This window comes from Stylophora pistillata, chromosome 11 (genome assembly GCF_964205215.1).
Source record: "Stylophora pistillata chromosome 11, jaStyPist1.2, whole genome shotgun sequence".
Taxonomy (NCBI): Eukaryota; Metazoa; Cnidaria; class Anthozoa; order Scleractinia; family Pocilloporidae; genus Stylophora; species Stylophora pistillata.
Window position 1 is genome coordinate 6762693 of NC_142529.1, and position 19179 is coordinate 6781871.

A 19179-nucleotide genomic window follows, 5' to 3' on the forward strand; every position below is an offset into this window, starting at 1 on the left:
TGTATGTTTTTCCCAAATGAAACGAAAAATGCAAATTTGTAGATGTATGCATGTACATGAGATATGAAATATCATCAGATTCTCAATATGATCCTTAAGACTATTTTAACGAATGCTCTCAGTAAATTAGGTCATTGATAAAAAGAAGCATATTTAATATATAACAGAATCCAGCTGAGTAAACTATGTAGAAAGAGGCAATTTATTGAAAAAGTATTTGGAAAAAGATTATAAATACCATTTGAAAGTGGAAAACTTATCTATAAGTTTATCATTGATAATGTAAGGAGATAACGATCGTTAGGATTGTGATAATTTCTATTCATTATGCGACTTCTCAATTGCAGTTCCTTCAGAGCCCCCTGGTGGCCTCACTTTGACTACAAGTACTTCCACTAGTATAACAGCATCCTGGCAGTTACCACCAGAAGACTCCAGAAATGGAGTTATAACAGGATATAAATTGTTCTACAAAAGGAGAGGCATTTCAGGGCCATCAAGCATGCAGTCCATTAACAATCAGGCAACTCGCACTAAAGAGGTGACTGGGCTTGATAAGTTCACGGAATATGAATTTCAAATATTGGCTTTCACTTCTGTTGGGGATGGACCAGATAGTACAGCTATTTTTGAGAAAACAAAGGAGGCTGGTAAGAAATAGGGATTTAACTATCTTTATGAAACGAAAAACTTTTGGATGCTAGACATGTCTCTATAGGATGTTTTTGAGGCCTAAAGAAGAGGCCAAACAGAATTTATGAAACTTTGTCTATGGGTTTGTTTGTCCTATCTCTTATTTAATAGATATTAACTCAATCTAGCTTCCAACACATAATATTATGGCAGGTGTATATGGTTGCCTGAGTTTTATGGAAATAAACCTTTCCCCGTACACGCCTGGTATTATTCTAACAGTTTTTGTCCATTAAAATGTCCTATTTTATGATGGCTCAAGAGGGAAAACGTTTAAGTGGGCTGGTGACACTGTTGAAGTTACAAGTAAGGGAAATACATTAAGTTTAGCTTTCAAATTGAAGTCTGTCCATGTTAAATATAGCAAAAAGAGGTCTCACCATTAAAATCTTGTTCAAAACAGTCAAAGCTGCCTATGCACATGCAGCATGGGTGGTTAAACCATACAGTGTTGTATTTTATGTCCTATTGAACAGGTAAGAATAAGTAATATAGATGGGAGAGCCTTAAATGAAATTACTTGTTATCCCACAGATGTTTAAATTGACTTATAGGAAGAGTCAAACCAAAGAAAAAGTTAAAGAAATTTGATGATAAAGAATGAGTGCACCAAAATTATGAGAGCAAGCTCCGATCTCGTCTGTTAGAAATCTGTTATTACCTTTACCAGTATCATTAATTATAAATGTGCCTTGATTGAGCCTTCATACTTGGTCATTTCAATTACAACTCAGACATCTCTGCGACTGAATGTGCCACTCTCTCAAGGAGGCACCAATGGATATCTTCCTGAATAAAAACGTCCAAGCGAAAGTAAGAAATGAAAAATCTGCGTGGTGTTCTTTGCGAAATGCTCACTATGTTTGTGACTAAATTAATATATCGTCTACGGGAAAGAAGAGTTGCGCCATCAAGCAATAAACAACAAATGGTATTTGAAATAATGACTGGCGCTATAGCTGTAGGGCATAAAAGGAGTAAGCAATGTATGTTGAAAGTGCCTTGTCTCTTCGAATGCGAGACAAGGCACTTTCCTGACCGAAAATACACCTGCAAAATGGCGCAGCATGTTTCTGGATAAATTGTCGGGGTGGCTGGGAAAATGGAAGAGACCCAAACTCTTTTTTTTTCTTGAATTTCAAGCATGTTGAAGATTTTATATGTAGATTTCTGTTTTGAAAATTACAGATTTTGATTTCGTTTTGTTTCGCAAATTACACGAGAGAGGTAACAACAAGATAGTTTAGGGATCAACTAGTTACTTTTTCAAGACACAACAGCGATAACATTCATGTGGCAAGTTTAGGTATGGTATTAAGCTTTCAGATATTCTAGCAGCTAAATAAGTAAACTTAAATACACTATTATCCAATTGCAGCTACTTCGCGACCTCCAGCTAACTTCTCTGTCATTGCAACTTCTTCTACCACTGTTACGGCATCATGGCAACTACCACCAGTAGACTCCAGAAATGAAATTATTAAAGGATTTAAAGTGTTTTACAAAAGGAAAGACTCGTCAGGGTCAGGAACCATCCTTTCTATCAACGGTAACTCAAGTTTAAACAAAAATGTCAGTGGTCTTAATAAGTACACAGAATATGAATTTCAAGTGTTGGCCTTTACTTCTGTTGGGGATGGACCAAACAGTTCTGTGGTTGTTAAGAGAACAAGCGAAGATGGTGAGGACTGCTCTTTGTTTTATCTTCTAAAAGTGTCATGGCTTTTAATAAAAGGCCAAATACATGTACCTTTTTCCCAAATGAAATGAAAAATGCAAATTTATAGATGTATGCATCTACATGAGATATGAAATATCAACAGATTCCCAGTATGATTCTTAAGACCATTTTAGCGGATGCTCTCAGTAAATTAGCTAATTGAAAAAATAAGTATTTTAATAACGATAATAATAATTTACATTTATATAGCGCCGACCTCTATCTGAATATATTCAGTCGCGCTTCACAATATCGTAAGATAAAATTATGGCAAAAGTAACTAAGATATAAGAACCTATTGGAACCTGCGAGTCTGTGCACTCAAAGAGAACAATAGCCTAGCTAAGTGAATAAGAAACATGAGTAAAAATAAAAATCTATTTGAAAGCTAGATTAAAAAAATGAGTTTTGATAGCAGTCTTGAAAGTGTCCAATGTCTTTATGTTGCGAATTGTCGAAGGTAATGCATTCCAAAGATGAGGTGCAGCTGATTGGAAGGCACGATCACCAAGGGTTGGACGGGTCCTGGTGCTGGGTATTTCGTTTGATATACTCGTTTCACCTAAGAGAGTACCTAGATCGCTTTTTAATGCTAATTAAATTAGTCAAATAGTTAGGGGCTAGACCATATAAACAGTTAAATGTCAAAAGGAGAATCTTAAACTTTATACGGTAACTAATCGGGAGCCAATGAAGGCGGAAAAGTCATGGCGTAACATGGCAGTATTTTGGTGATCCAGTGACCAACCGAGCTGCGGCATTCTGTATCCGTTGGAGTTTCATGATATGTGAATTCGGAAGGCCATATAGTAGACTGTTACAATAATCTTAACTACTGGTTGTAAAAGCGTGAACTAATGTTTTGGTAACTGAACGACTTAGTTATTTCCTAATTCTTCGTATGTTGTAAAGATGATAAAATGCGGATGAGCAAGTTCTGTTAATATGACTAAGCATAATCATCTTCGAATCAAACCAGATTCCTAAGTTTCGAACTTCGAATGATGGAGCAATTTTGGAGTCGCCAACCGATAAGATGCTGTTGTTACTGACTTTCTGAAGTTGTTGTCGCGTTCCAATCAAAAGACATTCTGTCTTATCCGCATTCAGTTTTAACTTGTCCGTTTGCATCCACTGACTAATGTCAGCGATACATGATTCCATGGCAGTTAAGGCAGTCAATTTCTCCATGCCATTTCCTGGTGGATATGCGATGTACAGTTGTGTGACATCTGCATAACATTGGGGATTAGGAAGATGTGTTTCGATGATCCTAAAAAGCTTGCTGGCGTAAAGAGAAAATAATAACGGCCCGAGACAGCTGCCTTGTGGAACTCCAAATTCAAGATTAAAGATATTCGATAGGACTCCGTCTATAGAGATACCCTGGGTTCTGTTAGAGAGGTACGACTCAAACCAGTTAAGTGCAGAACCTTAAATTCCAAATTCAGATTGAAGGCGATGCAAGAGAAAGCGATGGTCAACAGTGTCAAACGCGGCGCTTAAATCAAGAAGCACAAGCAACGTGCTTCTTGATTTTGACTATATAACAGAGTTTAACTAAGTAGACTATGTAAAAAGAGGCAATTTATTTAAAAAGTATTTGGAAAAAGATTATAAATACCATTAAAAAGTGGGAAACTTATGTATAACTTTATCATTGATAATGTAAGGAGATAATGATGACCATAATGATTTTGTTTATCATTATGATTCTTATAATTTCTAAAATGCGACTTCTAAATTTGCAGTTCCTTCACAGCCCCCTGGTGGTTTCACTTTGACTGCAAGTACTTCCACTAGTATAACAGCATCCTGGCAGTTACCACCAGAAGACTCCAGAAATGGAGTCATAACAGGATATAAATTGTTCTACAAAAGGAGAGGCATTTCAGGGCCAGCAAGCATGCAGTCCATTAACAATCAGGCAACTCGCACTAAAGAGGTGACTGGGCTTGATAAGTTCACGGAATATGAATTTCAAATATTGGCATTCACTTCTGTTGGGAATGGAGCAAATAGTACAGCTATTTTTGAGAAAACAAAGGAGGCTGGTAAGAAATAGGGATTTAACTATTTTTATGAAACAAAAAACTTTTGGTTGCTAGACATGTCTCTATACATGTTATTCAGGCCTAAAGAAGAGGCAAAACAGAATTTATGAAACTTTGCCTATGGGTTTGTTTGTCCTATCTCTGATTTGATAGATCCTAACTCAATCTAGCTTCCAGGACAAAATTTTATGGTAGGTGTATATGGTTGCCTGAATTTTATAGAAATGAACCCATGTCTGTACATGCATGGTATTATCAGAATATTTTGTCCATTAAAATGTCCTGTTTCATGATGGCTCGGGTGGGACAACGTTTAATTGGGGGTGGTGGCACTGTTAAAGTTTCAAATAAGGGATATACGTTTAATTTAGCTATTAACTTGAAGTCTGTCCGTGTTAAATATGGCAATCAGATTTCTTATATTGAAAATCGTTTTTGAAAACGGTCAAAGCTGCCTATGTACAGGTAGCATATGTTGTTAAAACCTGCAGTGTCTACCGAATAGGTAACAATAAGTAATATGGAAGGGGAATTCGTCAATTACATTACTTGTTATCCCACAGTTGTTTGAATTGACTTATGGGAAGAGTCGAACAGAAGACAAAGTTGAATGTTTATGCTAGGTGAGGCAGACTCTCTGATGAGCAGCCAGATCCGCTCGCGAGCGGCAGATCCTGTTACAGCGACTACATGTATAACTTGATGTTGCAGTGGAATGTTATCTTTCATGAAGGCTTTAGCTCTTGAATGAACATAGTCTCTTTACTTTTACAATAAAAGTCAGTTTTTTCGACGCTAAAATGTCAAAATGATCCGATTTAAAGTTGTGACCAGTGGTCATTAAATGGGATCATTTTGACATTTTAGCGTCGGGAAAAACTGAATTTCATTGTAAAATTAAAGAGACTTTGTTCATTCATGAGCTAAAGCCTTCCCTTAATGTCAATGTTAGTGGTGAGAAGTTTTTGTTATTTTAGCCAGTACTTCTCATGAGTCTAGACATGTACTGCTGCAAATTCTTTTTTGTCTCAGTCTAGGTTCCAGACCTCTTACATTCACTATATATAGCTTTCAACAATTGTAACGGTTCAATTTTGAAAATGTGTGTTGACTAGCATACGAAACGTCAAGTTCTATATAAAATGCATTGGAATACAATGTTCATCACGGCTGTTTGTCTTATTTTCTTAATCAAGCTACGATGGCCTAAGAACAAGAGTTTATATGAAACTGTTTGACGTACAACTGGTTCGAAAGTGGTTTTTTTTCTTTTACCAGATACACAAAGCATCTTCTTTGCCAGTGTCATCGCATTGTCTTGTATTGTGTTCGTGTTGCTCCTTATAATTTGTGGGCTGATATGGCAGCGAAGACGAGCTGTTCCTTCTAAAAGGATACAGAGCAAAGAAGAAATTGACTTTGATGGCGTCAAATCTTCACCTGATCAACAGTCAAGTAACGAACAAGCTTCAGACCCAAACACATATATGGAACTCAGACCCAGGCCCTCGAACCAGGAATCTCGTGTTCCTTCTGAGTATCAGTCGTTACAGGAAATACCTGAGAACCCCGGATATTACAATACTGTGTTTCAGAAGGAAAATGGCGGGAAACAAAATGAAGAAGTGTATGAGGAAATATGATAATCCAAAACTTATTTTGTATCAGTTTTGTTTAGATTATCCATCCTGTTTTATGTCATAAACTTAACTATTTACTCATTCTGTCTATGTAATCTGTTGGAGAGGAGACGCATAGATGACGTCACATCTTGCTTCTTTATTGTCTAAAGCAATTGGATTCCTTGCTGCCGTGTGTCTGTTTTGTAATAAGTCACAGAAGACGTCAAAATGCGGTAAGAACGTCAGTGCCACACTCTGCTGCACTTCGCGTGCCACTGTTTTTTCCTGACTGCATTTTAAAGTCATCTGTGATCAAAAACGGAACAGACGCACGGAAACATCCAAACAGTACTTCGGTTCGTGACACACTTCTTGCTCTAGTCTGGCTAAAAGAAGCGATGAGTAATTTGGCAAAGAAATGAATTCGTTTTAACTGTTTTCCTCTTTCATTCAAAATTCATTTCTTAAACCTTATATTTTACTTGTATCTGTGTACTTATATCTCTTGCTTTTGATGTGTTAAAAAATATACAGCTCGATTTTAACCTTTAGTTATAACCCTCGGATGAGGGTTAAACTAAATTTATAACTATGGGTGAGGTTCCCAAACTAAACGAAACCACTTAAAAGACAATCACACATAACTTCGTCAACTTGGCTTGACGAGCCCATCTTATCAAATGTGAGTTAATCTATATATACCGTTAGAGTCAGTGTTACAGCACGAATATATGAATTCGAATTAAGGTGTATTCTGAGCCAACAGAAAAATAATAACCATTAGATGTAAACAACAACAAAGCTTAAAAAGGTGATGTCTCTTTCAATCATAAATTACCTTTTAAAGACTAAAAGTTCTATTTTTTTAATCGTTTATTGGACGTTGGCAGTGTTTTCAGTTTATTTTTATGCACAAAAAATTCTTTTGAGCTGTAAAAGCAATATATTGCTTTGCTCTCTTTAAAGAAACTGAAAAAAGCTAGGTTACAGAATATTGTTGCTGGGTGTTTGCAGATAAGAGAAGGGAAGATGATCGAGTATTTTCAATCAAGATATTTTTTAGATTACATATTATTTTTAGATAGGTGAAAATGCTGGGAAATATTGTTGCAAGGCAATAACATCTAAATAGGTTCTAAATGTAAAGAAGCAGCGGAATAGTTGTAGACAGTAGAATAAAATGTTTTCACGAAAATAAGTGTCTGATCGCGGTAGACCATCTTTTTCTTTTAACCAGAAAAAGACAAACCTGCCTTTATTCGATGTACAGTTTTAGCCAGGCTTGTCGCAGAGCTTCAGTTACTCAGTTAAACATTTACCACACATATACTTGTCTTGCGTTGTGCCCGCAACGTAGCTTGGAACAAAACATCGTCGCGAATTCGGAAGTATTGTCATCCCGTCATGTTCTTCATACCTAGTTTTTTACGTTTGATTAGGTATCCTATTTTCTTAATTATGGGACTTTGCATACGCGCTTAACGCAATCGGCACCACTGTGGGAAACCTGCCACGCGGAAGACTCTTTAACTTGAGCTGTTTATCGACAAAAAAAATTGAATTTGTTCTGTAAATACCCTCGAAGGATAACATTTTAAGACATTGCAGGATTCCTGTAGCCAAATAGTGCAGTTTGCTCCTGCTGTTAACTTTATATTTAGCCGAGGATTAAAGCCTGACCTAAACTTCCTGTTGTCTTAGCTACAGTACTACCAATCTCTGCATGGTAAGCTGTAGTAGATGAACACGAGTTAAACTCTTTTGTTCGGTATGATTAATGCATAGTAACTCTTTTGTCGTATCGAAGCAAGTTTGAAGATTATGACATAAATTAGAATGGAATAGAGATGAATATAGAATAATTTATCTAATGTCGAAGACGTAGGAAGTGTTAGCACAGTCTTCCGAGCCAGAGGTTCATTATGAACTTGCCATGCAAAAGTCACAGGAAGCCGAATTACCTAGATTCAGTAATGTCTCGATCGCATGATGATAGGTACGTTCGGTGTTCTTTTTCAAGCCTTAAGATATGCCTATAAGTAGTGGGCAACAGTATTCTAAATACGGTAACATGTTGGCTTTATTTAGAGAAACCACAACGTCATTGACGTCTGAAGGAACTAAGCGCTTAAACCTCGGTAGTGCGGCTACCCTAGCATACGCTTTTTTTCAGCATGATTGCAATGTGAGGCTTCAAAGACAAATTCCGGTCCAATGTAACGCCAAGAATCTTGAGAGGTGGTTCAATTTCGATGGACTTGTCACCAATAAAAAGACTCTGGGTACTTAAATTTCCCCAGCGTCATTGCCTGAGTTTCATTAGGTGTTACTTGCAGGTAATTCGCGGTGAACCAGAGGGTAATCTCTCTATGTCTTGGTTAAGTGTAGATTAACCGCCGCCCGCTTAGCCCAATGGATAGTGCCTTGGACTGTTGTGCGGGAGGTCGAGGGTTCAACACAAAAGGTCTTTAAATAATTGAGAAGAATTTGCTGCCCTTCTATAGCATTAAGAAATGGTTAGATATTCTGGTCTTCTCGGATAGGGACGAATAAATGGAGGTCCCGTCTCCTGCGAGGTTGGGGTAGGAGACGTTAATTTCCCACACACGACATTACTGTGGGATGGATGTCCTCCCCTGGGATGGATGTCCTCCCCTGGGGTGGGATGGGTTGAAAGGTGAGATCGATGGACTGAAGCGGCTGCCAGAGGCACCTGATATGCTGACGTCTGTTCTCAACCTTAAACTGCACCCGTAATTCAGCCTCATTGGCTGGAAGTGGTCAGAAATACTATATTGCTATTACTATTACTATTACTATTCAAGTGCGCCGAGGCTCTCATGGGCTGTATACTTTGTTGTGTCATTAGCACACAGACGTATACGGGGAAGAAGATCCAGCTGAGTAATTGACATCATTCACAAAGATATCAAAAAAAGCGGACCTAAAAGGCTCCTTTCCGGTACTCCATAGAGAAGACGCAGCCAGTCTGACTCCTTCCCGTTACATTTTACCGGTTAAAAGCGGCCGGATAGATATGACTGAGTAAGCTTTAGGGCAGAATTGTGAACGCCGTAAGCATTCAGTTTTGCTAGCAATAATTTATGACAAATCGAGTCAAACGCTTTGGATAGGTAAATAGCGACCACCACCACATCGATCGTTTTTATTGTCAAGAGCCTGGCGCTGATCATCGGTTAGCTTTAATAAAACGGAACAGCAAAAAATGCAATAATACCCACGCAGGAACCCCGAAATATTGTCCGAAAAGACTGGTGTAAAAACCCCGCATAATTGATCAAATTTTAGTTTCTCAAACACCTTGGGTATAACTGACAAGATACTAATGGGGTGATAATTCCTCTTAGATGTTCCGTCGTCTTTCTTATGAACATGTGTGACGTTACTAAGTTACCAAGTTTCCATTGGCATGACCACTCGCCTTTGCCAATACAATAAATAAAAAGTTTAGTCATAAGTCTGGCCATAGGCGTACGGGCAATTTTTTGCCAGGAGGGGCGGTGAACCATTTGGCCAAAAAAGTTCTCGCAAGTTGCCCAAATTTTTACGAAACAGTCTTCATATGATACACTAACATAGGCGTTCATATAAAAAAAGTTAAAAGAAATGGCTGTCTCTGCCATTTCAACGGCTAAATATATCAACGGTACGATCCATGTCTTTCTGTTACACCGACATCCATAAATTGTGTACTGTTGTCATTCGGAAGATCTGAGCCAACGTCGATTTTACTGTATTTAAGGATATTTATTGTTTCATCGTCGTCGGTGAAACCTAGTTGTGATTGATTTAGCGCGCGAAAAAACAGTAAATTTAACTCTCTTGCCTATACGCTTGGTTTTTGCATCAGCGTCTTGGTACTCAGCAACGATGTCTTTTTCACATTCGGAACAGGTAACGCGATGGCGATAGGCCCGCTTACGTTTTTGTGGGGCTGGATTCCACCTGTCTACTATGGCATAAGGCGAGTTTTACACAAAAAAAACTTACGTAAGGTGCGTATTTGTTTCCACTGTCGCGTAAATTTTTGAAAAACTACAGGCGTGAATTTCGCTGGCTTTACGCCATAAAGGACGTAGTAAAGCCAGTTAAATTCACACGAGACAGTGGTTGCCGAGCACGTGACTCAGATCTTCTGAGAGTCTCCAGTGGATAATCTACAATATGATTCTAGAAAGTTATGCCGAAATTGACTCTAATTAATTCACGACTGGATATTCCCCACACTAACTAGTGCAGTGCAGCACAGTGCCCAACAACAAAATTACAAATATGTATATATATCAACATATGTCCCCATTCAAAAATAACCAGAAAGTGATCACGTGATAGGCAACCATGCTTCGTGTGAATTTAACTGGCTTTACGACGTAGGCTCGATTACCAGTCACTGTTCGGGAAAATGAGCCCGCACTCATCCTCCCGAAGGGGAAGATCAAAGACCGGACCTGGGAGACGGTGGAAATCGAGCCTATTTACAACGCTGACTTCAGGTTGAAACAGAAACTATCTCTTGGAAAAAAAAAATGCACAGACACATGCAAGCCTCTTTAAAAACTAGCTTTTCCCCGTGCTGCCCGAAAAAATCTGAGTTTCCCAAAATTTGGGGGGGCTGCAGCTCTCTCCCGTCCCCCCCCCCCCCGGCCCATGCGCCTATGAGTCCGGCTATGACTGGAGCCGTGGCGGCAATTTTAAGCAGCTTGATAGGTATTTCGTCAGGACCAGCTGACTTCCTGATGTTTAGATTAGTGAGAGTTTCAGAAACCCAGGCCACACTAACTGGATGAAATTAAAAATTAAGTTTCGGTACCTTCGTCTAAATATTGACAAAACTGGCGTGGCTGGAGAATTCACCCATGGACAAGGTTAAGACCGTACTCATTAATTGTAAGCGATGTAAAATATTCATTAAGAGACACACCACATTGTGAAGTTTCTCTTTCACCCTAGAATTATTTATCAAAAAAAAAATTTTGAGGATTTGTATGAAGAAAGCAATTGCACTCGGAAGCCCTAAAATGTCCGGGATTAATAATGTTTAAAGAATCCCGACTAAGCTTTAGTCGAGATGTTTTATTTGCCATTGATGTAATTTTTAAGTAAATTATAATGATTTAGCTGGCTTGAATTCCTTTGCCTTCTCCCTTTCTATGGGACTGAGAATTAATTCTGACTGCCATTAGAGAACTTCGAGGGGCCCATCTCAAACAAAGTAGTTACATTTTAACTCAGACCAGGCTGAAATCAGCTGAAAAGTGCTGTAACATGAGCTACAGCGCAGGGCACTCTGGAAAGTATTATTCATCTTGTTACAGGAAGATAAAACTCGGCCCACGCAGAGTGTGACTGTGTTGCTCGAAGCGCGGACGATATTACTACAAACTATATAAAGACGAGCTTGAATAGTGAGGGATCAAAGATATCTTTTGTCTACTGAGCGTTTTGTCACAAATGGCCAGTCAATCAGAACAATCGTGATCGCATACCGTAACACACTCAATCGATTCATGGCGCAATTGAATCTCGAGCTTTGTTTCCGGATAGCTTTTCTCGCTCTTCTTCTTCTTCCTCTGGCTTCAGGTGAGCACTATTTCACTTGAAATCTAATAGAAATATTTTTTTTCAGTTTGATGTTTACATTTAGGGTGCATGGTTGGATATTTCTTACATCAATATTATATTACTATTATTATCATGTTATGATAATAATAATAATTATGATGTATGCGCCCAAGATGGCTGCAACGTGTTACTTTGTTCTCATCATATTAGGTTTTTTTATTTATTTCCTACTCTCTTTCGATGATCATTTATCAATTTTTCGGTTTATGAGAGTCCTCTTACTTTATTGCTGAGATTTCATGGTCCTCCTCGCGCAGTTAGATTAGTGCATGGCAGAAACAAACTTACGCGCTCGATTTGTACTTGGTGCAAACGCGGTCACTTGACGCTTGGTCTGCCTACAAAATTTGACCTTACTATCTTCATGGACGTTGAATCTAATCCTGGTCCAACATCCCCTCGGATGATGGGGATACATGAAGAACAAAACGCTTATCTGGGATATGAGTTCTCTGCGTTTTCGACTGCAACGAAATCGATGAATTGGCTTAATCACAATTCACAACACACTTCTCCATTAGTGCCTTTGTTCGTCGTACTCAGAGCTTCTGTTACAACTGGAATCTCCCATGTATTTTACTTCCTGTGGGAAAAAATTGCCAAAGAAAGTTTAGAGGTTGCAGAGCGGGAAAAATAGTTCAAGAAAAGCGGCGGCGCTTGAATTATATTCGAGCTTTGGTCTCACCCCAAGGCTGTCAATGAAGTTCTTCACGATTTACATGCACGATGAAGACTCCCGTTGGACCGAATCTCAGAAATTTCATTGAACTTACTCCTAACCCGGTTAAAAGCTACACACCATGGGCTCGCTTTGTGAATTGTTGCTTGCTAAATGCTCGTTCAATTAACAACAAGACTACTATCATCAAGGAATTTGTCGTCGAAAATAATATTGATCTTCTTGGCGTTACAGAAACATGGCTTCAATCATATGCTGACAATGAATTAATTATTCGTGATTTATGTCCTTCAGGTCATTCATTTCATCTTGTTCCTAGACCTGGTTCTACTTGTGGAAGAGGAGTTGGCTTGTTATTTCGATCATCTTTCAACTTAAAGTTGCAGCCGCTCAAGAAGTTTTTGTCCTTTGAATATATGGATTTGTTATTTTCAAGTACAGTCAGTTTAAAAATCAGAGTTATTATTGTTTATCGCCCACTTCCCTCGACCTTGAATGATTTAACACCCTCATTGTTCCTTGATGAGTTTTGTACGTTCCTGTAGCACTATATCACTGATCCCGGTGGACAATTATTAGTTGGTGATTTTAATATATATGTTGACACCTGTTCTTCCCAACACTCAACTGAATTTCTCCAATTGTTGTTCACTGCAAAGATAGATAGAATACGGGGTCATATAACGACTGCTGCTTTCTCTCATCGAGATACAGTTCCTGTTGTTGATAACGCCTGTCCATATTCTTTTGATATTTTCAAAACGGTAACAGCGGATGAAGTTCATACATGTATCATGAATCTGGCTGCTAAGTCATGTGCTCTTGATCCTCTTCCTGGTTATGTTACAACAAATGCACTTAGTGTTCTGTTGCATTTCATTTTCAAAATAATAAATATCTCATTGGAATCTGGTCAGATCCCTTCGCAACTCAAGGTTGCCATATAAAGGCTGATAGTTTCGAAAGAAACTGTTTGGGGCTGCGTCAAGGTTGCCATGTTACGCCCGCTCCTTAAGAAACCTTCTTTGGATCATACTCAATTCTCCAATTATCGCCTTGTATCAAATCTTTAATTCATTAGCAAAGCAATTGAAAAATTGGTAGCTAATCAACTTATCTCCTTCATTAATGAATATGAGTTAAATGAGACATTCCAGTCGGCGTACAAGCAATATCGCAGTACTGAAATTGCACTTATTCGTGTTCACAATGATATTCTTTCTGCCATCGATAATCATCGAATCGTAATTTTACTGTTGTTAGACCTTTCCGCTGCCTTCGATACAGTCGATCATACCATCCTCCTCTCTCGTTTACGTGTACGGTTTGGGATAGCTGGAAAGCCTCTATAATGGCTGCAATCTTATTTATCGAATCGCGCGCAATATGTTTCCGTCGGTGGTGGTACTTCTACGAAACATGACCTCAAATGTGGAGTGCCACAAGGATCTGTCTTGGGACCCATTTCGTATTTGCTTTATACTTCGCCGCTTTCAGATATCGTAAAGAAATTTAACCTGAGCCATCACTTTTATGCTGATGACTCACAGCTTTACTTGCATTTCCAACCAACCGTGCTGGGTGATAGGGATCTAGCGGTTTCTAGCATCGAGAGCTGTGTGAATGAAATTAATCATTGGATGATGGTTAATCGCCTTAAATTAAATAAAGACAAAACTGAATTATTGATGATCTCCGCTAAACATCTTTCAAGACCACTCCTTCACGAAATTTCAGTTGCTGGTGAGACTATTTATTCCGAGCAAAAGGCGAGATATATCGGCAATACGTTTGATAGCCATTTTTGCTTTATATTAACGATCATATTACTGACATTTGCAAATCTTCATTATAGTCATTTGCGAAATATTAGCTATATCAGGAAATATCTTTCAGCGACCACTACTGAATTGCTGGTTCATATCTTTGTATCTTCGAAGCTGGATTACTGTAATTCTCTTTTGTAAGGCCTACGAGCCTACACTATAAAAAAGCTACAACACGTCCAGAATGCCGCGGCGCGCCTCGTCACACTTACAAAAAAGCATGATCACATTACGCCTGTTCTTTTTAATCTTCATTGGCTTCCCGTTAATCAACGTATTATTTTTAAGATTTTACTTATAACCTACAAGGCACTTAACAACTTGGCACCGTCGTGCATTTGTGATTTTCTTACATCTTACACCCCATCATGTGAACTACGCTCATCATCCAAGCGCCTTCTGTTTTCTCCATCCTATAACTTGAAAACATATGGCGCAAGATCCTTCTCTGTAGCAGCACCGTCATCATGGAATGCTTTGCCATGTGAAATTAGAAATGCTTTGTCTGTGTCTGTTTTTAAAAGTAGATTAAAAACTTTTCTTTTTAGAAAAGCCTTTTATAATTAATATTAGCTGTCTTAAGTGTTATGTTAAAGTTTTTTGTAGGCGCCTTTGAACAGTAGGATACTGGCGTGGTATAAATCTTTTTTTATTATTATTATCATTATTGTTATTGTTATTATTATTATTTCTAGCTCAGTTTGGAAGCATGGGAAAATTTTCCAAATTTACGAAGGCTTTAAATCATTCAGGGAACAGTCAGACCGTTTTGAAACAATTGTGTAGCAATGAAGCTATGCCGGAATTTGTTCCATCTTCCATCCCACTGTTGTTTTTCAGAACTTTGCATTAGTCAGTCTTTTAGCACCCAAGAGATTATATTTGAGTAGTATGAAATTTATTCCTTTCAAAAAATATATTTTTTGATGTTTTGTCTGAGCAATGCCTCTACTAATCTCTCAGTAACTACATTTATTTCTCCGTCAACTATCACTGGAAATTATATTTCAACTTCTAATTAATATAGGGTCACATACTGGTTTTGTGCTAGGTTTTTAACAAAAGAAACAATAAGTCTTACAATAGCATTTTAGCCATTACAGACATTTGCTTACAGAAGTCTCCATGGTTCATGGTTTAATCATTTGGCCATCAATTTCTTTGCTGAAAGTGGCCGCATGTTTATGAAGTAGCTGAGACTTAAAAAGTAGTCATTGATACAGTATATTACAAAAATAATTATGAAATAATTTCAAATTTTGCAAAATAGCATTGTAAAAAACAATCTATAGGAATTTGCAAGTGCAAAGTTTATCTGCTTTTAGCCAACAGCATAGTATGGCTTCAAAGCTCTGAGAGTAGGAGTTATGGGATACTTCTAAGTGTATTTATTTGCTCCTCTTGTGTTTGTCTTCCCTGAGACAAATATGTATTGTGGGTCAAATTTTTCCTTTGGTTTGAATTTTTTTAAACCAGTTTAAATTTTTCAAACTGGTGTGAAATATTCAAACTGGTTTAAAACTTTTAAGCACACCACATACTCATTCTCATTTTTTGAATCTTTTTGTGTAAAATACTTTGTGTAAAATAAACTTGTGAGATTCCTCAATTTTCAAACTACATGTATGTCCACTATGATACATGAAACTCTTTGTTTGAAATTTACCAGTATTCAGGGGTTGTAGTATAGTCATACATGTTTCAACAACAGAATCAGCCAATGACCATATGACTACATGTAGGTCTGAGAGAGGTTTCCACCATGTCTAGGGAAAGGCATGGCCCTGAACTCTTCATGGTACCAAGGGACTGTTGTTTGAAGACAACAATTTGGCGACTGCTCATGAAAGCTGTAAGACAACTGGTAGAACATTGCTAATAAACTCTTCCCTGGTGAAAATCTTCACAGGATCTTGAAGGATCTTTAAAGATCTTCAAAGACCTGCCAAGGATCCTCAAAGATAAGATCTTTTAAGGATCCTCTGAGGAACCTCGAAAGATCTTCAAAGATCCTGCATCTGCAAGGTCTTGTGTTTCTATCTATAGAGATCCTTGAGGAATTGCCAAGGATCTTGGAAGGATCCTGCAAAGATCCTGGCTAAGATTCCGGCAAAGATATTTGCAAGGATCCTTGACGATCCTCAAGGATCTAATGAGGATCTTTGAAGAATTCTAAAAAGATCCTTTAAAAGATCTTGCAAAGATCTTTGCAAGGATCTTCAAGGATTTAATGAGGATCTTTTAAGAATCTTGGAAAGATCCTTTAAAAGATCTTGAAAAGATCTCTGCAAGGATCCTTCAGATTCCTCAAGATGTCATGAGGATCTTTGAATAATCCTAAAAAGATCCTTCATAAGATCTTGCCAAGATCCTCTAGGATTTAATGAAGATCTTTGAAGTATCTTAAAAAAGATCTTTGCCATGATCCTTAAGAATGTAAGAAGGACCTTTGAGGAATCTTAAGAAAATCCTTGCTAGGATCCTCAAGTTTTAATGAAGTTAATTAAAACCAAGTGTACTAATTGCTGAGAAGACTTTAAGATAAAAGCTAAAAAATTCATGTTAGATTCATAAATAGGCTCTTAAGAATCCTACAAAAGAATCTCTTGGAGCATTTCTGAGTTCAACATGACTATTACATTGGAAGTCTGACAACTACACAATTTAGCAATCAAAAGTAAAACCATCGATGTCATGTAACTGCACTGGAGTTTGGCCCTTACGGGAGCTCTACCTATTTAAGACTTCCGAGGTTAACCCAAAAGGTAACTTGGGAAGTCAGTTTCACAATTAACCTTGACTAATCCACACAGTCTTCAAAGATTAACCTGTTGCAAACACCTCAGGTAGATTGAATCTAAATCATTAAATTATTTCACAGAATTGCTACAGAATCCCCAATTTTGGTTGAAAATGCTGTAAAGGCCATGGATTAAGCGGCAGGTATATTTTGCAGGTTGCAGGTTAAAACGACTTGTTTATTTGAATTGAAGTCCAACAAATCCCAATATAAAGCAAGCAACCTAAGCTAAATTAGGCTAACTGAAGTGCTATTCAAGCTAACCGAAGTGCTAAGTAGACTCACTGAGAATTAAAAGTCGATTTTTCAACCTGCAACCTGCAAAATATACCTGCCCTGGATTAAGTAATAATTTAACCAATTACAGTTACCCTGGGATATTTTCTTAATTTTCATGGAACACATGTTAACTTAGTCATGTTGGTAGTGCCTTAACACAGGACTAACATAGCCGCTTACACCAGCACTTGCTGATTGTACAAAGACACATCTGCACACAATGTCAGAACAAGAAATACAAGTGAGTGACATTGTTTCCTTAACAGCCTGAAAATGTTTTCCAAGAATGTCCCTGTCAATGAAGGATTTAATCATTGGATCATCCTGTTCCTCAAGCTCAAGTAAACAGATGTTCTCTTTCCTTTCGTACTTGTAAATGACAGCAATCCCAGTGTTCCTGACTAGTAAGTAGTACTGCAAAATTCATACCTAGAGTAATGGATGTCCATTGCTTTAATCAACATCTTCTCAAAGGTGTAATTACACGATGGCGCATTTGGCTTAGGAAGGAATGTTTCCAGAAATTTAAGTATGTCTGTCCTTGCAGGTGAGAAATTGTGTTTTTTGGATAATGCCAAAAGAGTTGCCTGAAGAGTCCTTCTCCTGACCCTTGTTCCTTAACAAACAGGCTGTTCAGCTTCTGACAGATGCTCTTCACTGAACGAGCTACTGTGATTTTCACTCTCAGAACTCATTCCATTACTTTCGCTTGTAAATTCTTGATCTGAGTCTGGACTTTCAGTGATTTTGTCTTCCATTTCTGATGCTGTCTCTGAGTGGTTAGCACCACTCTCACTATCTGAATATATAATAAAAATATACTGTTATATACCCATACAAAATTTATCTTAATTAGCAAAGCTGAAAGTTTTTTTGTTTTTTTTTTACCAGGATAGATGTACATGTATTACATACATGTATTTCTGTCTAGACAAAACAAATTTATTTTGATGGCATCAATGAATAATTTTGTACTATTTACATACCCCACATATTACAATAAAACTTCTGTATAATTGAAATTCACTCATTAAGTGGGATGCCTCTGGGGTAGGCTCGGTCGAGGAATGTTTAGACACAAAACTTTACTATTTTTGTTTAATTCTCGAAATGTTTTGCATTCTCCATTCCATTTTTGCCAAACCGCCTCATAATGTCCTAATTAGGGAATTTGGAAAATTGGTAAGTGCCATTCCCATTGGTTGGCCTGGTTTAATCGGAAAATGTTGATCCATTTTCCTTGGTTGTTCCCGCTGATCAATGACAGGTCCGTTTGGCATAATGAAAGCATCCAGGGTGTTGCAAAAATTATTTCCCAGGTCTCCCACTAAAAAAAATCCCGCAAAAAAACGGTGACCGGCTGAATGAAAATATTACCTGAGTGAATAAAGTGTGCTGTGCAAGCTAAAAAGAGAAAAGAAATCCACTCACCAATTTCGGTGTCAATTATCTGCATCCCATCAGCATTGGGTGAAAAATTTGAGTTTCCGTCTTCATCGTCTGTCTCGGGATCGCTCAGTTGCTGAGTTGCCGTCGGTCTCATTTCAACATTTTTATCATCACAAGTCGACGAATCCTCACTTCTTTGATATTCAGTTTTTCTCGTGCTTCGCTTGCGTTTTTCGTGAATTCTAATCATATTTTTTACTCGTTCTTCCCGTCTTCTACGTTTCTGTCTGATCTTGTCAGTTACTTTTTTCAAAGAAGAGTTAGAGCTAGTATCGGAGCTGGAATCTTCGGTTGAACTCTTCGATACATGTAATTTTACAGTTCTTCGTATTCTTTTTTCGGGAGACATCTCTCCTTCATGTGAACTCTCATCTCATCAGTCTTCTCATCCGAACTCTCATCATCTTTATCTGA

At 37.9% G+C, this 19179-nt stretch overlaps 4 protein-coding genes across 5 annotated transcripts in view; 2 read left to right on the forward strand and 2 right to left on the reverse strand.

Moving 5' to 3' along the window:
- Positions 1 to 19179, reverse strand: part of LOC111347091 (uncharacterized) — a 325446-nt gene that overhangs the window by 231699 nt on the left and 74568 nt on the right. The window lies entirely within an intron of this gene.
- The window catches only part of LOC111319259 (receptor-type tyrosine-protein phosphatase F), a 94785-nt gene that overhangs the window by 20889 nt on the left and 54717 nt on the right, over positions 1 to 19179 (forward strand). The window contains exons 5-7 of one of the 2 annotated variants that reach the window (XM_088737359.1): positions 348 to 650; positions 2072 to 2374; positions 4165 to 4467. The exons of the other annotated variant lie outside the window; for it this stretch is intronic. Of the exons in view, the coding sequence (XP_088593485.1) occupies positions 348 to 650; positions 2072 to 2374; positions 4165 to 4467 (909 nt within the window). The remainder of the gene's footprint in view (positions 1 to 347; positions 651 to 2071; positions 2375 to 4164; positions 4468 to 19179) is intronic. 2 annotated transcript variants of the gene reach the window in all.
- On the forward strand, positions 5056 to 7287 carry LOC148719827 (uncharacterized). Its single transcript, XM_088737501.1, has 2 exons — positions 5056 to 5090; positions 5746 to 7287. The coding sequence occupies exons 1-2, from the start codon at positions 5078 to 5080 to the stop codon at positions 6108 to 6110; spliced, it is 378 nt and encodes a 125-aa protein (XP_088593627.1). The 5' UTR covers positions 5056 to 5077; the 3' UTR covers positions 6111 to 7287.
- LOC148719828 (uncharacterized) lies at positions 15195 to 19114 on the reverse strand. Its single transcript, XM_088737488.1, has 2 exons — positions 18748 to 19114; positions 15195 to 18115 (listed from the first exon to the last, which is right to left on the reverse strand). The coding sequence occupies exons 1-2, from the start codon at positions 19112 to 19114 to the stop codon at positions 17934 to 17936; spliced, it is 549 nt and encodes a 182-aa protein (XP_088593614.1). The 3' UTR covers positions 15195 to 17933.